Source organism: Stegostoma tigrinum, chromosome 6 (genome assembly GCF_030684315.1).
Source record: "Stegostoma tigrinum isolate sSteTig4 chromosome 6, sSteTig4.hap1, whole genome shotgun sequence".
Lineage (NCBI taxonomy): Eukaryota > Metazoa > Chordata > Chondrichthyes > Orectolobiformes > Stegostomatidae > Stegostoma > Stegostoma tigrinum.
The window spans coordinates 14707499-14726039 of record NC_081359.1 but is presented as its reverse complement, the minus strand read 5'-3'; the positions used below and the strand labels follow the sequence as shown (position 1 = coordinate 14726039).

At 44.5% G+C, this 18541-nt stretch overlaps 1 protein-coding gene across 1 annotated transcript in view; it reads left to right on the top strand.

Moving 5' to 3' along the window:
• Positions 1–17360, top strand: part of pros1 (protein S) — a 66342-nt gene extending 48982 nt beyond the window's left edge. Inside the window, exons 10-15 of the mRNA XM_059646449.1 lie at positions 1057–1249; positions 2238–2402; positions 7277–7445; positions 8306–8466; positions 12187–12418; positions 16963–17360. Of these exons, the coding sequence (XP_059502432.1) occupies positions 1057–1249; positions 2238–2402; positions 7277–7445; positions 8306–8466; positions 12187–12418; positions 16963–17114 (1072 nt within the window). The 3' untranslated portion in view covers positions 17115–17360. The remainder of the gene's footprint in view (positions 1–1056; positions 1250–2237; positions 2403–7276; positions 7446–8305; positions 8467–12186; positions 12419–16962) is intronic.
• Positions 17361–18541: the final 1181 nt, after the last annotated feature.

Sequence of the window (18541 nt, the reverse complement as noted above, 5' to 3'; positions counted from 1 at the left end):
GGGACTCCGTGCTTTACGGGCTGTTTCCTGGGACTCACACCGAGACCAACATCAACTGCGCCTGGAGGACCATCAATGCTCTTTGGTCTGCCCGCAACTTGCTGGCTTGCCAGCTGAAAGAACTGACACCGACCGAGTGTTGTAGACTGGCGCACTCCAAGGTCCAGGACTACGTGCTGAGGGACACGCTAAAGCTTGGGGCAGCCACCGCCAAGGCGCGGTGGGGAAAGACCACGCTATGAAACCCCTCGTCCAGAATAGAAAAAAGGGCCCTATCTGGTAACTGGGCCCAGCTGGCGCCTTCCCCAACTGGTCAGGGGGCCAACGGGGACTGTGCGGGGAGACAACCGCCAGGGTGTTTGCTTTGTTTTTTTCTCTTCTTTGTTTTTTTTTCCTTTAGTTGGTGTACGTACCCCCTGGGTAACCCGGAGCGGCTTGCATGACTGGGTAGGTGTGTAAATATGTTTTATTTTTTGTACATCTTACGAATAAAGTATATTTTTTCAAATAAAAAAAAAGGTTACGAAACGTCTGAAAACTAACCTTCCAGCTCAGCGAGCAAACTCACATCCAGAAACTCAACATGAGCTACAAATCTTCTCAAAACTCGCTAACAGCCATAAATGTTGGAGCGATGATCCATGATCCTGGGAATGGTGGTGCAGGCTCAAAGAGCCGATCAGCCCACTCCTGAACCTATTTTCTATGTTTCTAACCAGGAATGCTCGAAAGGCCAGCATTAGAGTCATGCAGATATATTGGAGAGGATGGTAAGACTGGGGGAAATATTGAGACATGCAAGGATGAGCCCTTGGAGGAACTTTGAAAGCAAAGATGAGTATTTTAAAATCAAACTGTTGCTTGACGCATAGCTAACGTAAGCCACCAAGCACCGCAGTAATAGGACAAGGAGTGCCAATTAATTTCACAGAGTATCGAACATTGAAGACCAAATTGAGTGTTTTAGAATAGTCAAATCTACAATTGATCTTCCCCGCTCTTCTTCCAGAAGTTTAGTTCACTACTAATTGTTCTCATTCATTCATGTTATAACAGATTTAATGCAAAATTTGACCTGAGGACTTATGACTCGGAAGGTGTTATATTCTATGCTGAAACAAATGGGAACAGTGCCTGGTTTCTGTTTGCTGTTCGGGATGGAAAGCTGGAAGTTCAGTTCAAGAATGAGAACATAGCCAAGGTGACAATTAGTGCTGGACCATTGATCAATGATGGGACCTGGCACACAGTAAGTTGTCTCCAAATCTAAAGCCCAGAAGCATCCCATTTTGTCCATTGAACTTGTGCTAACTTTCTGTAAGTGTTAAAACATTAGTCTTACTTTATTCACAACACTGCAGAATTTCTCATTTTCAAGCACAGCAAACCTTTTATTAACCGATACCCATGGACCAGGAATATACTGATGATTCAAATATTCCGGTTGATCAAGAGGTCTGCCTAATCAATGTAAAAACACACACTCAATAAGATAAACTTAATGCAGGGGTATACACATCACTGTTGAACTTTATTTACAGCATAAATCACTAGATAATAATGCAGTGTTGCCTCAAATAAAACATACTGACAGGAAGCCTTTTCATTCGCACCCTCAAATGACGACACAGACCTTGTGAGGTTGGTGATAATACAGTAACGTTCAGTTTTTCAGGGATGTAATTTTGCTGGCTTATTGAGACTACCTATTCATTAGGCGCTGGTTAAAACAAGGTTTGCTGCATTGATCTATCTCCCTTTTGAAAGTTTGTATTTGGCCTTCCTCCACCACCCCTTCAAGTTCCATTTGCCCTCTCAGGTGAATGTAAATGCTTTATGACATTATTTTGAAACGGAGCAGTGATTTCTCCCTGGTGTTCTGGTAATGTTTCACCCAAGCAAAAATAAACTAGCTGCCATTACCAATTTCTTTTTTAACTTCAGTAAGTGAAGCATTGACTGTAATATGCTTTGGGATGTTCTGAGTTCATAAAAGGTACCATATGAAGTGTAACTTCTTTATGTTATTGTTCCATGTTATTGTTGAGTATAGCTTGTTTCTCATGTGTTTGGAGATTTCACCAAGATTTAAATGAAGGCTCTAGTTCCTGCACTAACAGAGCTGACCTTTCTGAGTGAAACATATGTTAACTGTAACTCCTAATTATGGTCTCCTCTGTGTCTGTGGGTCTGATCATGTCCAGAGCTAAATGACACGGAACTGGTTTTCTTTTCAGATCTCTGTAGAAGAAACTCAAAATAGTGTGTTGGTGAAGATTGCCCAGGAGTCCGTGATCAAAATCAATAGTCCTAGACGACTCTTCTCAGTGGATAATGAAACAACGGAGATAAAGATATCTATCGCAGGTTTACCCAGACAGGCAGATCGTATCCTTCCAACTGTAATCACCAGTTATTGAAACATCTTACACTGGTTTAGTAAACTGCCTTAAAGCAGAGCTAATAGCCACAGAAAGCTGCTCAGTCAGCATTTAAATTAAAGGGGACAAGAGGAGATTTGACAAAATGAGGAAGATGGGGTTTTATTGATAAGTTTTCTTGCTGTTTGGTCCTTTGTCAAACTTGGACCCCTCAGACCCGTTTAATCATTTGACCTCTCTCAATCTCTTCCGATAAGCAGTTTGCATTAAAAGGAACAAGCTTTGTGCATTTCTAAATAAATGAGACCAGGTCTCAGGACTGAGTATTTAAGGTAATTGTATCCAGTTCACAGAAATGTTCCTCTTTGCTGGGCGTGACAGCAATATGAGCTGAGCTATGCACAAGATGAATGTGACCATCCCCGGATGAATTTTTATTTCACATGCTGGCGAATTGTGAGTGTCTCACTTCTGATTTTCAAGTTCACATTCCCAAGATGCGCTTGGGTTGTGAGAAGCCCTGTAACAGGACAACTGAGATTAACCTCATCATGTCATTGGCACTGAAAACTGGCCATTCAGCCCAACTAGGCTATGCTACCTTTTATGACCACATCACCCTTTTCCCAATCACCTTCACACTATCACGAAATCTTTCGAATCCCTTAAGTCTTGCCTTAAATTTTTCTGTACTATTTACCTCACAACTTTCTGGGAAAAAAAAGATATTTTCTCTAAATTCCATGTTGGATTGATTGATTATCTTAAATTTATCAATTCTAATTTTGGTCTCAAGTGGAAACATTTTTCCATTTGTCTGTCCATTTATTTGCCATTATAATTAGAGTCATATAGCACAGAAACCAAGTCTATGTCAACCAACAAAGACCAAACTACACTAATCCCATTTACCTGCGTTTGTTCCTACCGTACCCTAGCATTTTAACTCCTTGTCCAGATGATTCATAAATGTTGCAAGAGTGCCCCCTGCCCCCAGGCAGCATGTTCCATATTTCTATCATCCTCTGGGTGAAAAGCCTTTTACTTAGAACTCAGCTAAACCATTTACACCTCACCTTATACTAATGTGCTCTGGCTTTTGACATGTCTGCCGTGGAACAAAGATTCTCGTGATCTACCCTGTCCGTGCCTGTCATCATTATTTGGTAAATCTCAAAGGGATCCCCTCTCATCTCTTCTGCTGCAAGCAAGACAAACACAGCCTGTCCAGTGTGGGCTTTTCAACTCAAGCAGCATCCTGGTGAATCTCCTCTTCATCCTTTCCAGTATAATCACACCCTCCCAATAATGTGGCTACCACAAGTGCACACCATATTCCATCTGTGACCTAAGCAATGTTTTATAAATTTGTAACAAGACTTCCTTGCTCCTTCACTCTATCCCATCCCTGGCTAATGAAGGCAAGCATTCCATACTCCTTCTTCATTGCCCTGTCTCCCTGTGCTGACACCTGTGGACTTGTACACCAAAGTCTCTTTGTCCCTATTTACCCCTTAGGGACCTACCACTCATTGTGTATGCCCTTTCTTTCGTAGACCTCTCGACATCCATTACCTGACACTGATCGGAATTAAATTCCAATTGCCATTGCTCTGCGCAATTTACCAGCTGATTAATATCAGACTGAGACCATCCCCCTCCCTTCCAACAACACCACCGACTTTTATGTCAACTGCAAACCTTCTAATTATGTTCTGAAGAAAGGTCACCGGCCCTGAAACATTAACTGCGGTTTCTCTCCATGGATGCTACCAGACCTGCTGACATATTCCAGTAATTTTGTTTCTGATTTCCAGCGTCTGTAGTTCTGTTGGCCTTTGACATACTAATTATGCCTTCTATACCTTAAAACCTCTGTGAGGGCATCCCTCAGCCTTCTCTTTTCTACATTTAAATGGTCCCAGGACATTTAACCATTCCTAGTTCTAATAATCTCTCCATTGTCACATTCATAGGTCATTTTTGAACTTTTACCACTGCTGTAGTTTTTTTCTGATACAGAGAGCATGTTTGATACATTCCAATTCTGGTCTAACTAAGTTTTAGAATAAACTGAACATTGTTCCCCATAGCCTTGTTAAAGATATTTCTCTGAACACTGGCCAAAGTCAGTGTGGGAGAGAAGTGGTCAGATTCCAAGTAACTGAGTAGTGCTTCTATGAAACAACTTCGAGGCTATGTGGTCAGTGAGAGGAAAGGTCAGCGAGAAACTTCCAAAATAAAAGTCTGGCCAAAGGAATTTTGAGAATCCCAGTTTTTCACAAACTGCGAATCATAACAAGCAGTACAGGAACTGGTGAGTTAAATTGGTGGAGATAATAGTGGGATAAATAATAGCGTTTCCTGTTTGTGTTCATGTTTTTCCGGAGACTTTGAAGGATAGGAATTGTTAAGCGAGGAAACACCAGCACAGATTGGAGATAAGGGGCAAAATTCTGTAGTCACAATTCTCCAATCCCCACAGCTCATGTTCATTGGCTCAATGAGCTGGGGATTCACTCCTTCATTAGTGCAATTAGTGCATCAGTTTACCAACACAGTAATTTGTGAGTGAGGTTTAGCCTGCTTCGCTAAGATATTGACTAAGATATTGTGAATCTAATATTCCACTGCAGTGCAAATGAAGAGCTGTGGTGACAGACGGCCAGTCCTAACGTTTTATTTGTTCGTGTAGCATTTGTTCATCACTGCTCGGCCAGAATTTTTTGCCCATCCCGATTGCCCTGGAGAACATGGTGGTGAGCTGCCTTCGGGAATTGTTGCAATACCTAGGATGTAGGGGCACCCACAGCTTGTAGAGAGAGGGAGTTGTAGAATTTTGACCCAACACCAGTGAATGAAAGTGATATATTTCCAAGTCAGGATGGTGTGTGTGTGAGACTCAGAGCAGAACTTCGAGGTGCAGTTCTTCCCATATATCTGCCAATTCTAGGCTTCTAGATGGTAGAGGTCATGGGTTTGGAAGGTGTTGTCAGAGGAGTCTTGGGGAGTTGACTTCAGTGCATCTTGAAGCTGCAGTCACCCAGACAAGTAGGGAGTTTTTTTTAATCGCATTCCTGACTTATTTGTTGTAGATAGTGGACAGGTGTTGATTGGGAAGACAGAAGGTGAGTCACTTGCTGCAGAATTCCTAGCCTCTGATCTGCATCTGTAGCCACTGTATTTATATGGCTAGTCTTGTTGTGTTTCTAGTCAATAGTAACCCCATGATGTTGATAGTGGGGAATTTACTAAAGTAATCTCATTGAATGTCAAGAGGTGATGGTTAGGTTCTCTTTTGTTTGAGATGACCATTGCCTGATACTTGTGTAGCATGAATGTTGCTTGCTACTTATCAGCCCAAGCCTGGATGTTGTCCAGTTCTTGCTATATATGCACATGAACTGCTTCCGTATCCAAGTAGCACTGCAAATGTTGCTGAACATCCTGAGGGCAGACTCTCTATCCAGAGGCCATAGTGGAGCACAGTTCTATTAGAGGTTCAGTACTATGCAGCACTGCACTATTGAGGGTCAGTACTGAGTGTGTTGCACTTCCCTGAGGTGATTTTTTCCTGCTGGTGTTGAACCCAACAGGACAGTTAGTGTTTTGGTCAATATTCCTCAGTGAAGCAATACCAATTCAGCTTATCACTGGCTCTGGGATCTTGCAGGTGCATAAATTGTGAAGCTGCCAAATGGGACCAGATTAATTTAGGATATTTGGTCGGCATGGATGATTTGGACTGAAGAGCCAGTTTTCCTGCTGTACAGTGTTTGACTCTAAGAGGTGATAAGATGCATTGTAGATGCATGTCTGTCGATAACTTGGAACACCAATGGTGTATTTATAAAGTAAATTGGGAAAATTTAATGGTACAAAACTGGGCATTTTAATTTGATTCTTTTTTCAATGAATGAAGTATATCTGAATGATGTCCATTGAGTTGCACTAGGCTTGAGTTTTAAATGCTCAGTATGGCCTTTTTTGTGAGATCTAGTATTTTTCTGGATGAAAAAAAAAGCCCAGTGGGTTGAGGTTTGGACAAGATTCCTCGAGGTTGTCAGCTTGAATCCAAACCGTGAAAACACTATGAGGTTCATTCAGTAAATCTGGGAATGTCTGGTCTGGCACCGGAAAGTGACTGTGAGTATTGTTGGACTGTTGTGGAATTCCCAACCGGCTGAAGTTTATCCTTACAGGAAGGAAAAGCGGCCATCGACACATGATCTGGCCTGGAGCTGATTCCCAATTCCACACTCAGTGTATCCAGGCAACATGTGATGATCAACAAATAATGACCTTGTCAGTGTCACCCATATCCTCAGAATGCGCAAAAACCTGTGAAATGTATAAAAGTGTTGAAATATAGCGAAATAAAGTTAAGGGCACTTGCTCAGTGAACACCTTGGCACTAAGAATGGCTTTGATGGACAAGTCTGGATAACCATGAACTCCAGCAGCTTTGCAAATTAATCTTGTTGTGCAATCCAGCGAATTATCTTGTTCCCAGCTGAGATTTATCACTAAGACAGGCTTCTTTGGACATATCGGGACTGTTATTTATTTTGTCAAAGAAAATTAAATGCTTTGAGGCGTTTTCTCATCAGTGAGGATACAGTCCTCCAGATGAGTTCATTGCATTTTAAGGATTAGTTTCAGGGCTGGGACTTGTTTATTGTAGGATCATAGAATCCCGACAGTATGGGAGCAGGCCATTCGGCCTATTGAGTCCACACTGATCCTCCTAACTAGACATAGTTTAGACTATGGTAAAATTAACACAGAATCTTGATCAGGTCAAATGTGAAACTGTCGGTCATGTGTAAGAGTACACTTACCTTTCTCTGTATTCTCACCTTCATTCACACCTGAAGCTCTGTTTCTGCCTCCAGATGAACCCTCGGTTAGATGGCTGTATGCGGAAATGGAGCTGGATGAATCAAGGATCTGCTGGAATTGAAGATGTTATTCAGAATATAAAAAGCAAGCAGTGCTATCTGGATATTGTGAAGGGCTCCTACTTCCCTGGCATGGGATATGCTATATTTCCATTGAATTACAGTAAGTGACACATTTTAGTTCAATTACTCTGTTCCCAAAGTGATATCTCAGTTCCTAGGAGCATGGATTAAAAGGTTAGGCCAGAGATCATAACTGCTGAATTTTGAAGCAAATTGTTGACTTTGTAGGGCTTTGATTTTGTCTGAGGATATGAAAGATGCTGGAAGTGAGAGACTGTTTTGTTAATATCTGTTAAACATGTGCATGCCCAGAAAATGAAGTTCTGGAAAAACCGATTCTCAATTCTTCGCTCTGTGCTGGAACTGTTGAAGCTTCTCCGCAAAAGGAATCCAGCTTTGAATATGACTGAATACCAAGCTAATCATTCAGGAGTTACTGGAGATACTTTGATGGCTTGAATAAGGGGTAACAGTTTCCGGTGGTAGAAGTATTGATAACCAGACAACACAGATTGAAGGTAATTGGCAAAAAGCCAGTTGTGGACAGTAGCACAATTTGTTTACACAGTGAGTTGTTGTGATCTGGAATGCACTGCCCATCAGTTGCAATTACAATATTTAACCCAGATTTGGACTGGTACATGGATAGGAAAGTTATGGAGCGATATGGGCCAAATGCAGGCGAATGGGACGAGTTCAGTTCAGGAAACCTGGTCAGCATGGATGAGTTGGGCTGAAGGGCCTGTTTCTTAACTGTATACCTCTAAACCTATATGCAGCCAGAAATCACACCAAATCAGGTTAAGGTCCAACAGGAATTATTTGAAATCACAAGCAGTATACAGCAGTGAAAGCAGATGCAATTGTAACTTTTAACAGGGAATTGAAGTTTGCAAAAGCCACGAAATCAATGTATTTCTTCTTTCAAAAACAGTGCCTCTCTATTCAATACTCTTTCAGATATGACAGAAGAACCTCCAGGAGGTTGGAAAATTAAACTGTTTCTCGAAATGCAACCATCAAAAGATACTGGTGTGTTATTTGCTTTGATCAGTGGAGAGAATGTCCCGTTGTCACTTGCCCTAACGTATTCCAACTCAACACCTACAGGCAAAAAGCAGGTAATTTACTTTAGTCACAATGTGCTTTCTGGGACTGAATGGCAGCACTTTCAAAATCTCAACTCATCCTTTAAATCTCAAGAAGTAAAGCTACTGTATGAGTAAAATTGAGCACAAAGCTTTTAACAGCTTCACTTACTCACTTCCAGGGATGCAATCTCTTCTCCACCTATTCGAGCCCTTCATGTGAGTCCAGTCCTAAAACAATGTGGTTGAATCCAAACTGCCCTCAAAAAGGGTCCAGCAAACCACTCAACTGTATTGAAATGACTCCTAGTGTTCAACGAGGCAGCTCACCGCCTATAGTCCCAGGAAGGTTCAGCAATGTCACATGCTGAGAATTAATACACATAGAATAGCTAAATCCCCAAATAGGTAACACCTATTTCTCTGAACCAAAGAGTTGTGGTTTCAACTCTCACTCCATACCACAAGCAAAAATCCAGCATGAAATGACTCCATAGAATACTGAGGGAGCGCTGCACTGTCAGAGGGTCAGTACTGAGGGAGCGCTGCACTGTCAGAGGGTCAGTACTGAGGGAGTGCTGCATTGTCAGAGGGTCAGTAATGAGGGAGCGCTGCACTGTCAGAGGGTCAGTACGGAGGGAGCGCTCCACTGTCAGAGGGTCAGTACTGAGGGAGTGCTGCACTATCAAAGGGTCAGTACTGAGGGAGGGCTGTACTGTCAGAGGGTCAGTACTGAGGGAGCACTGTACTGTCAGAAGGTCAGTGCTGAGGGAGCGCTGCACCATCAGTGGGTCAGTACTGAGAGAGTGAAGCACTGTCAGAGGGTCAGTACTGAGGGAGCGCTGCATTGCCAGAGGGTCAGTACTCAGGGAGCGCTGTACTGTCAGAAGGTCAGTGCTGAGGGAGCGCAGCACTTTCAGAGGGTCAGTACTGGGGGAGTGCTGCACTGTCAGACGGTCAGTACTGAGGGAGCGCTGCACTGTCAGAGGGTCAGTACTGAGGGAGCGCTGCACTGTCAGAGGGTCAGTACTGAGGGAGCGCTGCACTGTCAGAGGGTCAGTACTGAGGGAGCACTGCACTGTCAGAGGGTCAGTACTGAGGGAGCGCTACACCGTCAGAGGGTCAGTACTGAGGGAGCACCGCACTGTCAGAGGGTCAGCACTGAGGGAGTGCTGCACTGTCAGAGGGTCAGTACTGTGGGAGCCCTGCACTGTCAGAGGGTCAGTACTGAGGGAGTGCTGCACTGTCAGAGGGTCAGTACTGAGGGAGCGCTGCACTGTCAGAGGGTCAGTACTGAGGGAGCGCTGCACTGTCAGAGGGTCAGTACTGAGGGAGTGCTGCACTGTCAGAGGGACAGTACTGAGGGAGCACTGCACTGTCAGAGGGTCAGTACTGAGGGAGTACTGCACTGTCAGAGGGTCAGTACTGAGGGAGCGCTGCACTGTCAGAGGGTCAGTACTGAGGGAGCGCTGCACTGTCAGAGGGTCAGTACTGAGGGAGCGCTGCACTGTCAGAGGGTCAGTACTGAGGGAGCGCTGCACTGTCAGAGGGTCAGTACTGAGGGGGCGCTGCACTGTCAGAGGGTCAGTACTGAGGGAGTGCTGCACTGCCAGAGGGTCAGTACTGAGGGAGGGCAGCACTTTCAGAGGGTCAGTACTGAGGGAGCGCTGCACTGTCAGAGGGTCAGTACTGAGGGAGCGCTGCACTGTCAGAGGGTCAGTACTGAGGGAGGGCAGCACTTTCAGAGGGTCAGTACTGAGGGAGGGCAGCACTTTCAGAGGGTCAGTACTGAGGGAGAGCTGCACTGTCAGAGGGTCAGTACTGAGGGAGCGCTGCACTGTCAGAGGGTCAGTACTGAGGGAGAGCTGCACTGTCAGAGGGTCAGTACTGAGGGAGCGCTGCACTGTCAGAGGGTCAGTACTGAGGGAGCGCTGCACTGTCAGAGGATCAGTACTGAGGGAGCGCTGCACTGTCAGAGGATCAGTACTGAGGGAGCGCTGCACTGTCAGAGGGACAGTACTGAGGGGGCGCTGCACTGTCAGAGGGTCAGTACTGAGGGAGTGCTGCACTGTCAGAGGGTCAGTACTGAGGGAGGGCAGCACTTTCAGAGGGTCAGTACTGAGGGAGGGCAGCACTTTCAGAGGGTCAGTACTGAGGGAGCGCTGCACTGTCAGAGGGTCAGTACTGAGGGGGCGCTGCACTGTCAGAGGGTCAGTACTGAGGGAGTGCTGCACTGTCAGAGGGTCAGTACTGAGGGAGGGCAGCACTTTCAGAGGGTCAGTACTGAGGGAGAGCTGCACTGTCAGAGGGTCAGTACTGAGGGAGCGCTGCACTGTCAGAGGGTCAGTACTGAGGGAGTGCTGCACTGTCAGAGGGTCAGTACTGAGGGAGCGCTGCACTGTCAGAGGATCAGTACTGAGGGAGCGCTGCACTGTCAGAGGATCAGTACTGAGGGAGCGCTGCACTGTCAGAGGGTCAGTACTGAGGGAGCGCTGCACTGTCAGAGGGTCAGTACTGAGGGAGTGCTGCACTGTCAGAGGGTCAGTCCTGAGGGAGTGCTGCACTGTCAGAGGGTCAGTACTGGGGGAGCGCTGCACTGTCAGAGGGTCAGTACTGAGGGAGCGCTGCACTGTCAGAGGGTCAGTACTGACGGAGCGCTGCACTGTCAGAGGGTCAGTACTGAGGGAGCGCTGCACTGTCAGAGGGTCAGTACTGAGGGAGCGCTGCACTGTCAGAGGGTCAGTACTGAGGGAGCGCTGCACTGTCAGAGGATCAGTACTGAGGGAGCGCTGCACTGTCAAAGGATCAGTACTGAGGGAGCGCTGCACTGTCAGAGGGACAGTACTGAGGGAGCGCTGCACTGTCAGAGGGACAGTACTGAGGGAGCGCTGCACTGTCAGAGGGTCAGTACTGAGGGAGCGCTGCACTGTCAGAGGGTCAGTACTGAGGGAGCGCTGCACTGTCAAAGGATCAGTACTGAGGGAGCGCTGCACTGTCAGAGGGTCAGTACTGAGGGAGCGCTGCACTGTCGGAGGGTCAGTACTGAGGGAGCGCTGCACTGTCAGAGGGTCAGTACTGAGGGAGTGCTGCACTGTCAGAGGGTCAGTACTGAGGGAGCGCTGCACTATCAAAGGGTCAGTACTGAGGGAGCGCTGCACTGTCAAAGGGTCAGTACTGAGGGAGCGCTGCACTGTCAAGAGGGTCAGTACTGGAAGTGAGACGCTGAACTGTTCAGAGATAAATTGAATGTCCTGAGTTTTGAATTCCTCAGCTGATTGGTAACATTGAGATCCTTTCTGCAGATGGAAGGCCCTGCTCAAGCCCTTTAATTGGCCCATTCCACAGACATGGAAAGGACATGGGATACTCAGAGTTGGTTAGGGTGGGTGAGGATCTGTCATCCAAAGGTCTCCTGACTGTTTACCAGCTCTTATTGATATTGGAAGCTATCTGACATCATGATCATAAGCATCTCACAACGCACAGCACCAATGGCAAGACATGAAAGCTTGCTTTCACAATATTTTATGTTGTTGGTCCTTTTGGTCTACATGACATTCTGAGCTGTCAGTCTCTCCTGTCTGTAACAGCTCCTCATCACTCCTCACTTATCCCTCTAACACTAGGCCTCTCCTCAGTGCGCACTCTCTCTTGAACATCTCTTTCTCCAGTTTCTACTCACTGATGCCTCATTCTCAGTGTAATCTAAGCTGAGACTTTGACCTCTGAATTTCTTCCCTTATTTCTCCTCAGGACCTCATTCTGGCTATAGAGAATCGGACAGTGTGTCGAGCGGAGGGGATTAGCCTGTGTGATGGCGAACGTCACTCGGTCAATCTCACTGTAACCGTTGAAGGCATCCTGTGGACAGTGGATGAAGTTGCTCACAGGAGCCACTTGACCAGCTCAGAACTGAGGAAGCAACTATCTCTGTTGGATCGAGCCATGCAGGAAACAGTCAATACCACACTGGGAGGCATACCAGGTAACTTTAGAGCAGCTAATTAGAACCTGCTACCTATAGACACCAGGGGGTACATTATCCCAACACCCCTGTTTCCAAAAGGGCTCATACACAAATGCACAGAAATACTGGATGGAGTGACACAGTCTCAGAAGAATGGATTGGTCATTTCGGACTGAGTTAAGGAGATATCTCTTCACTCAAAAAGTTGTTAATCTTTGGGATATTTTAGCCCAGAGGATTGGGAATGCACAGCTATTAAGTATACTGAAAACTGAGCTTGACAGACGTTTGACTGTAGGGGAATGAAGAGGTATAGACTTGAGGTCAGTACATGGATTTGAGGCAGAAGATCAGCCACAAATTTATGGGATAGTGGTGCAGACTCACTGAACTGAACAGCTTTTTCCAGGTCTTATGTTGATGAGCCAGAAAACTGAAATCAGAATGCAGTGTGATCCAAACCAGTTCCAGGCAATACCTCCCCTTTTACACAGAGTCCAAGACGAAACTTTGCAAATGATATGAACTTGCAGGAATCTCATCACTTTCAGAGCTGTAAACAGCCTTCTTGACTTGAATGCACATTGCTTTGAAATTGACATTTTCTATTCATTCATGGATGTGGACATTGCAGACAAGACCCATTATCTGTAGACATCCCCAGTTACCCATGAGGAGGTGCTGTTGAACCGTCTTCTTGAACTGGTACAGTCCCTGTGGTGCATGTGCACCCACAGTGCTGTTAAGGAACCAGATTCTGAACTTTTCTGTATCTTTACTGCAGGTCTCAGGTCAGTTATACTCATAAGGCTATGAGGAAGGGAATTCCTCAGAATTTTGACACAAGTGAGTATATGGTAATATAGTCCCAAGTTAGAAAAGCGAGTGGCTTTGCGGGGAGCTTGCAGGCAGCGGCACTCCTATGCAGCTACTGTCTTTGATCTTCTAGATGGTAGAGACTGTAGGCTGTTCAAGAAGCTTCGGTGAGCTGCTACAGTGTATCTTGCCGATGGCACACGCTGCATCTCAGTGGTGAAGGGACTGTTCAAGGAGGTAAATATGGGGCCAATCTGCTTTGTTTGGCATGGTGTCAGTCTTCTTGACTGTTATTGGAGCTGCATCCTTCCAGGCAAGTGGGAAGTATTTGATCACCCTTCTGTGTTGTGCCTTTTAGGTAGTGAATAGTCTTTGTTTGGAGTCACAGGAGATGAGTTACTTGCCACAGCATTCCCTGTTTCTGATCTGTTCTTGTAACCACAGTATTTAGTTCAGTTTCTGGCCAGTGGTATCTCCTAGGATGTTGGCAGTGGAGAATTCAGTGATGGTAACATCACTGAACATTAGAAGGTGATGGTTCGATTCTCTGGCACTCTGGTAGTTTGTATATATATATATATATATATATATATATAGCTTGAAACTAATCAGCCCAAACCTGAATGTTGTCTATATCTTGCTGCCAGTGGACACTGACTACATCAGTATCTGAGGAGCCTGAACGGTGCTGAACTTCCAGCAATCTTAGAAAATAAGACCATAAGACATAGGAGTAGAAGTAAGGCCATTTGGCCCACCAAGTCCACTCCGCCATTTAAATCATGGCTGATGGGCATTTCAACTCCACTTCCCTGCACTCTCCCTGTAGCCCTTGATTCCTTCTGAGGTCGAGAATTTATTGATCTCTGCCTTGAAGGCATCTAATGTCCCAGCCTCCACTGCACTCCTTGGCAATGAATTCCACAAGCCCACCACACTCTGGCTGAAGAAATGTCTCCTCATTTCCGTTTTAAATTTACCCCCTCTAATTCTAAGGCTGTGCCCTCGTGTCCTAGTCTCCCCACCTAATGAAAACAACTTCCCAGCGTCCACCCCTTCTAAGCCATACATTATCTTGTGAGTTTCTATTAGATCGCCCCTCAATCTTCTAAACGCTAATGAATACAATCCCAGGAACCTTAGCTGTTTATCGTACGTTAAACCTACCATTCCAGGGATCATCCATGTGAATCTCCGCTGGACACGCTGCAGCGCCAGTATGTCCTTTCTGAGGTGTGGGGCCCAAAATTGGACACAGTATTCTAAATGGGGCCTAACTAGATCTTTATAAAGTCTCAGAAGCACATCATTGCTTTTATATTCCAACACCTTCAGCAAACATACCCACTCATGGTGGAGAGAAGGTCATCGATGAAGATGGTTGGGCCTTGGACACTACCCTGAGGAACTCCTGCACAGATGACCTGGAGCTAAGATGGCTAAATTTCCAACAACCACAACCAACTGCCTTTATGTTGAAAATTACTCGAACTGGTAGAATACTTTTCCCCAGGTTCCCAATTTTACTTGGGCTTCTTAATGCATTATTCAATCAAGTTCTGCCTGAGTGTCAAGGGCAGTCATTCTAATGTCATATCATGAATTCAACTACTTTGGGCCATGTTTGTACCGAGGCTGGTATTAAGCTGTGTGGGCCAGAATCCAAACTCAACTTGGGTGTGTAGGTTATTGCTGAGTGAGTGTTGCTTGACAACACTGTCAACAACATGTTCCATCACTTTGCTGATGATGAGGAGGGTGCTAGGGCAGCCATTGGCTGAAATGGATTTGTCCTGCGTTTTACGGACAGGGCGTACCTGGGCAATTTTCGACATTGTTGGGCAGATGTCAGTATTGTGGATGTACTGAAACAGTTTGGCTGGAGATGTAGCTCATTCAGGAGCACAAAATATCAATAGACTGACAATTGTCTAGATTCAAGAGATAACTACCAAGATAATGGTGATCATCTTTCAAAATTCTGATAATTTGGCAGTGACGGGATTGGAAGGTTGTGAATATAACCCCACTGTTAGAAAGGAGAGAAGGAGGGGGAATAAAATAGAGTACAGACTTGTTAACCTGACATCAGAAGGAGGGAAAATATTAGAACCTCTTATTAAGGATGAGCTTACTGGATATTTTAATAAATGGCCTGATCGATCAGGGTTTAATGTGATTTTATGAAAGGGCAATCATGTTCAACAAACTTGATAAGGTTTTTTGAGAGTTAATCGTGGGGAACCAATTTATGTGTTGTGTTTGAATTTTCAGAAAGCTTCATCCCTAAGAGGAGAATAGTAAACAAATCAAAATGCATGGGATTATGTGTTGTAGGCTAGCATGGATTGGTTAACAACCACAAAGTAGGAAGTTGGGAGAAATGGATCATTCTCAATTGGCAAGTTGTGACCAGTGAGCTACTGCAATGATCAGGTTCACAATATATATCAATGATTTGGACATAGAAACCAATTGTAATATTTCCAAATGGGAATGTGAATTATGAGGAGGAGGCAAATAAACTTTGGGGGTTTAAACAGACTGTGTGTAGGTAAGAGCATGGCAGACGGAATATAATGTGGATAAATGTGAGGTTACCTACATTGGTGGAGGGAAAGGAAGTGTGGAGTATTTCTCGTTTGGTGTGGAATTGGATAGTGAGATGTGCAAAGGGATCTAGGTGTCAGCACTCAGAAGTCACCGAAAGCTAACATGAGGATGCAACAAGCAATTAGTAAGGGAAGTGTTATGTTAGCCTTTATCAAATTGGAATACAGGGAAAGAAAGTCTTTGTTCAGGAGTATCTTCTCTATTCACTGGCGGGCATGAGTGGGATGTGCCTGTAAAATTATGAATTGTCTTAGGGGGTGTGCGCAGAAGTTCACCAGATTGATTCCTGGGATGGTGGGACTGTACTCCCGGGAGAGATTGAAGAGACTGGGCCTATGTACTCTGGAAATTAGAGGAGTGGGTGCTGGTCTAATTCTTAAGGAATACTCTGAGCAAATGCAGAAAGGATGCTTTTCGTAGTCGTGGGGTCTAGAACCATGGCACCTCAGAATAAAAGCCAAGCCTTTTAGGATTGAAGTGCAGAGGAGCTTCTTCATTCAGAGGGTGATGAATCTTTGGAATCCTGTAACCCAGAGGGCTGTAGAAATTCTGTCATTCATATAAGACAAAGACAGAGATTGACAGATTCCTACTTCTTAATGACCTTGAGGGATATGGAGATAGTGTGGGAGTATGATGTTGAGGTAGATGATCAGTTATAATCTAGAATGGGAGAGCAGGCTGGAGGAATTGTATTGTGCATACCTGTTTGTACTGCAAGGCGCTGTCTGGGTCCTTTCAATTGCTCTATCAGCCATTTTCTTAATATAGTGTGCAGAGGTTTGATTTAGCTATTGATTCTCATCTGTGATGCTGAGGACCTCTGGAGGAGGTCGCGATGGATCATCTACTCTGCACTTATGGTCAAAGATGACTTGCATATGTTTCAGCCTTAGCTTCCACATTGATGTGCTGGGCTCCCCAATCATTGAGGATGGGGCTACTTGTGGGCCCTCCTCCTCCCCCAGCTACTAATTAATTACATTCGCTGGGAATTTATCCATTGATTTAAAAGGAAAATTCTGATACTCCAAAGCCATATTTTTTTTTATAGATTACTATTGCTGCACGCTTAGGTGCCCTAATTTTTGATGCTCTGGTTGTTAACAATGCTGTCTTGTTTTTGCTTGCAGCTGTTCCATTTACATCCGCACCCATCACAGCTTCGTTTACTGGGTGCCTCAATATAAAGATTAATGATGAAATTATCGACCTGGATGAAGCCAGTCACAGGGATCCCAATATCCAGTCCCACTCCTGCCCGTCAGTGAAGAGAGAAGATTAGAGTCTATCAGGCACTCTGTCACTGTAGTAAATATTCCTGTGTTCCAACTATTGTATGCCACTGTGTGGAGATTGTTATAAAATTCATAGGCTGTAAACTGGACATCATGAAAACATTCTGGAATAAGTGTAGAATTTAACAATGTTTGCCCTGTGCTAAAAAATAACAACTAAACCAATTCTAAGACACTTTTTAAAAAAAGTCTTTGTCAATATGCGTGTTTAATTAAACTGAAACTGTACTGAACTGTGTGCATTATGAAGTCTAGAAATATAGTCTCAGTATGAGGATCAAACCTGATGTCCACTGGTGTTTACTACAGAGGAGCTAGTCCAGGTGGCAGCTGTTGCTCATTGAGTGACTCTCCTACCTTCCAGAATCAACAAGTTCTGGGTTCAGGCCCCCTTCTACAGATATGAGCTCGGTGAAGGAGGCTGCTGTCTAATATGTTGTAGGAGTCAGATGAGATGGAATATCAGGGCACTGCTTGCCTTCTTTAGTGACTGTGGAAGAGCCCGTGGCCACAGTTTGAGGAGAATCTTGCATCCTGTCCAATATTTATCTGTTGACCAGCATCATTTTACTAAACCAGCTGATCTGCTCATCATCACATCCCTGTTGTACTGAGCACATATTGGCTGCCTACATTACAATAACACTTCACTGCATCTGTATTATGTGATGTCCTAAGGTCATGCTGTATAAATGTGATTGCAATGTGTTTCATTGTTTATCTTCTATACGAGTGGCTAGGAAGTGCCTCAGTGTATTTTACTCTTAAAACCATTATTATAAAAGCAATTTATTGTACCAGAACCATAACATGAGAAGCACAGAAAGTGAACATCTAACAACTTCCTTTCCACAAACATCATTGACATTGACTACTATTTCAAAATAACTGACGCTTTGTAGAATATTTTTGAAATATTGTTTAAATGTTCACAATGTTCTCCACATGCTGTTGTGGCATTGAGCATCAAACAAAGAAATGTAAGATAAGCAACGTTCAGTTATTTGTATATAATAGTTAAAATCAGTGATATCTGTTTAAAGAAAATTGATGGATGTTCACTTTCTTTATTTCTCATGGATGTGCAATAGCTCTGATACAATAACTAGCTTTCATAATCATGGTTTGAAGCCTAAAATATACTGACGTGCTTCACAGCCACCAGTACTGAAGGCAGAGAGGTTATGAGTGCTGGTTGCACAGTGTTAACAGCACCGATACACTCAGTTACAATTCTGTCACATGTTTAGGGCAGGTAGGAACTTGAAGCCAAGTCTCCCAGCTCCAGAGGTAGGAACACTACTGCTGTGTCACAATATCCCACGAACCCCTCCCCAACCCCCTAGCCTTTCCAAAACTGTCACTGTTTAAAAAGTATTTTTCCCAATCAATCTGTGCTGAGATGTGATTACAC